The sequence below is a fragment of the Gastrolobium bilobum genome, unplaced genomic scaffold (assembly GCF_033153095.1).
Source record: "Gastrolobium bilobum isolate Gb01-03AN ecotype WA unplaced genomic scaffold, APGP_CSIRO_Gbil_v1 utg22365, whole genome shotgun sequence".
NCBI lineage: Eukaryota > Viridiplantae > Streptophyta > Magnoliopsida > Fabales > Fabaceae > Gastrolobium > Gastrolobium bilobum.
The window spans coordinates 220339-223781 of NW_026896656.1; the positions used below are offsets into that span (position 1 = coordinate 220339).

Genomic DNA, 3443 nt, shown 5'->3' on the forward strand with positions numbered 1-3443 from the left:
TCTACCATAGTATTCACCACCACGATCAGATCTAATGGCCTTAATTTTCTTGCCTAACTGAAGTTCAACTTCATCTTTAAATTCTTTGAACACATCCAATGATTGTGACTTCTCTCTAATCAAATATAGGTATCCAAATCTTGAATAGTCGTCTATGAATGTGATAAAGTATTGTTGACCATTCCAAGAGGCTATAGGAAATGGTCCACAAATATCCGTATGAATCAATTCTAAGACATCTGAAGCTCTGTTGGAACCTATTTTTCTTATGTTTGTCTGTTTCCCCTTTATGCATTCAATGCACACCTCAAAATCATCCAGATCAAGGGGTTCAAGAATTCCATCAGCCACAAGCCTCTGAATTCTCTGTTTAGAGATATGACCTAAACGCTTATGCCACAGAAAGGCAGAATTCTCTTTTAACTTTCGCTTTGTACCATTTGCACTCGAGTGCAATATTTCATTATCAGTAGAAACAGTATCAAGCATGTAAAGATTATCAATCAAAGAACCAGTACCAACAATATTTGAATTAAGCGAAAGACAAAATTTATTATTTCCAAATGAACAAGAATAACCAGATTTGTCCAAACTAGAAATAGAAATTAAATTCCGTCTAAATGACGGTGCAACAAATGTCTCAATCAAATCCAAATAAACACCAGTTTTTAACAATAATCTAAAATTCCCAATAGCTTGAACTGCAACCTTTTTGCCATCGCCCACAAAGATGTATCTCTCAACATCACTTGGCGGTCAGCTCCAAGGGCAACCCTGCATAGACATACTAATGTGAGTAGTAGCACCAGAATCTACCCACCAAGTATCAATAGGTACAGTAGCTAAATTAATTTTAGAACAAACTAAAGTGAGAGTCATACCCTTCTTTTCACGCCATGCCTTGTATTTGGAACACTCTTTCTTCATGTGTCCAGATTTCTTACAAAAGAAGCAGGTGAATTCCTGATCCTGCTTCTTTTGCTTCTTTGGCAAAGCATCTGCATTATCCTTAGCTCTCTTTCTCTTCTTGTCTTGAGAGGTTGATGCCAAGTGAGCACTATCAGTCTTCTCTCGCTGTAACCTCTCTTCCTCTTGCACGCAGTGAGAAATGAGCTCATTAAGAGTCCATTTTTCCTTTTGAGTGTTATAACTCACCACAAATTGACCGTATTGTGCAGGAAGAGAGATAATAACTAAGTACATGAGCAACTCAGAGGGCAGCTCTAACTTTAATGCCTTTAGTTTTCCAGCAAGATTAGACATTTCCATAATGTACTCCCTTATGTTTCCCTTTCCATTATACCTCATGTTTATGAGTTTGGACAAGGTTTGACCAATTTCATCCTTTTCATTTCGAGCAAAGTATTGCTCGAGTTCCTTAAGAAACAACTTGGCATTGGTAGTCTCAACAATCGAGCCCCTAAACGCCTCCGGAACGGAACGTTTCATGATCATCAAACACATGCGATTTGAGCGTTCCCACTTCTCAATTTTATCCGTGTTTGGATTTTCCTGAGTGGAAGTGGGTTTCTCAGTCCTTAGCGCATTGTCGAGATCCATGCAGCCGAGAACAATTTCCACATTCTCTTTCCACAGCTTGAAATTTGCCCCATTAAGCATTGGAAGCGAATTCACTTGAGCAACATAATTGGCAGCGGTAGCAGAAACTGTCTCCAGAGAACAAAATAAGATTACATACTAATAACATGTCATATCATATATATATTCAAACACCATCATAAATAAATTACATACATGATATTGACAAATAATCCAAAGTAAAATGAGTTTATTATAAGATACCTAGCACAACATTAATATTTAGTCTGTGGACAAAAATATCAACTTGTAAGTGGTACTCTTAATGTAGTAATCAAACATTGACAATAAGTCCTGTCAAATCATAGCCTTCCTGTGGGCCGACTATGAATTACATGGAGAATTCTTGATAATTGTCACATATTTATTACCACAAGTATGTTTGTTACTTGGCCAAATAATAACCTTCATGTGGGCCGATCACTATCCGCATAAGCAATAAACACACACATGATCACATAACATATGTTATTTGGCCAAACAATAACCTTCCTGTGGGCCGATTATTATTTGTATAAATAAAATATATTTATATGACCAACCTATTTGAAATCAAATTAACCTTTATAAATTTGACCACTGTGGCGGCTAACAAATTTATCATATTTAATTTCAAATAAAAACCTTTAGGGATAATAAACTCATTTAAAAATAAAATAACAACAATAAAAAAATTATTCTTTATCAATTCTCAATGTATATATATACATCTTGTATCAATATATCATTGCAACAATTTTAAGGCCAATAGAGACGGTGATTTGCAGCAAACGGTGCAACAATGTAATTCATGAAAATCAATCATCACGAAAATCGAGATGGTAATCATAAAGTATATTTCAATTCATTCTAAAATTTTAGAGATAACACACAGTAACGGTGCAAATCAATTGTAGACTTGGCACGACAATCAAAAATTGATTTCTAATTCACGAGAATTGTCGTGGGTTGATTTCAATTGTATACAATATATATACAACATGATATATAAGAAAAGACAGAACAATCACGGTTTACACAACAACTCAGATTTAAAAAATTGATCGCAATTGATTGGATCTTATAATTATATAAACCTAATTCCCTCATGATTCAATATGATTAAGGCTCTGATACCAATTGTTGAAATTTGTAATTCTTCTAAACCTTTTGGTGATAACTATCACCTACAAGCCAAGATCCATCATACCAAATCATAAAGAAATAAGAACATAAAGGTGGAGGCATACCTGTCTCCATTGCAGCAGAATAACTTTTATCTTGTCTCTTGGGATTTGTAGTCTTCCTCAGTCAAATCACCCTAAAACTGAATTCCTTAGTGTGTCGTCTCTCTCTTGATGGGGAAGAGAAACTAGGGTTGTTCATTTGACTTATTGGGGACCATAACCCTTTATAGTGTTTTTATCTTTATTGTTGGGCCAATAAGCTCCCATTATACCTAGTTGGTCCAACGCCGGTATCCACTCATTCAGCCCATACTTACTTAGAAATCTATTTGGGAATATGTACCTGATCACTTTAATTCACCCAATATATATAAATAGCACAATATAATTATTAATATAATATGTGACCCACAATAATTATTAGAAAATATAATTTGCTAACAAAAGGGTTCGCTTTTTTTTGCAGTTACTGCAGATAAGTTATCTGCAGTAAACCCAATACGACGTCGTTTTGGGCGGAAATCATGGTATTTTTATAATTTTAATTTACTTCAAGGTTATAATAATCTTTATATTTATAATTTTTTAAAATTTCAATACCAAAACAACGTCATTTTAGAAATAAATGCAGATAACTTATCTGCATTAACTGCAAAAACATTTTTTCCTATAATAAAA

General features: G+C 34.2%; 1 protein-coding gene across 1 annotated transcript; it reads right to left on the reverse strand.

Annotated features, from left to right (window-relative positions):
• Window positions 1-668: 668 nt before the first annotated feature.
• On the reverse strand, window positions 669-1620 carry LOC133301312 (uncharacterized). Its single transcript, XM_061500939.1, has 2 exons — window positions 1304-1620; window positions 669-774 (listed from the first exon to the last, which is right to left on the reverse strand). Exons 1-2 carry the CDS (start codon window positions 1618-1620, stop codon window positions 669-671), a joined length of 423 nt encoding a protein of 140 aa, XP_061356923.1.
• Window positions 1621-3443: the final 1823 nt, after the last annotated feature.

Coding starts and splice junctions, on each gene's coding strand:
- LOC133301312 (XM_061500939.1), bottom strand. CDS start 1,620: ATGCTTAATGGGGCAAATTTCAAGCTGTGGAAAGAGAATGTGGAAATT. Junction 775..1,303: donor TCCAAACTCATAAACATGAG/GTATAATGGAAA, acceptor ATGTCTATGCAG/GGTTGCCCTTGGAGCTGACC.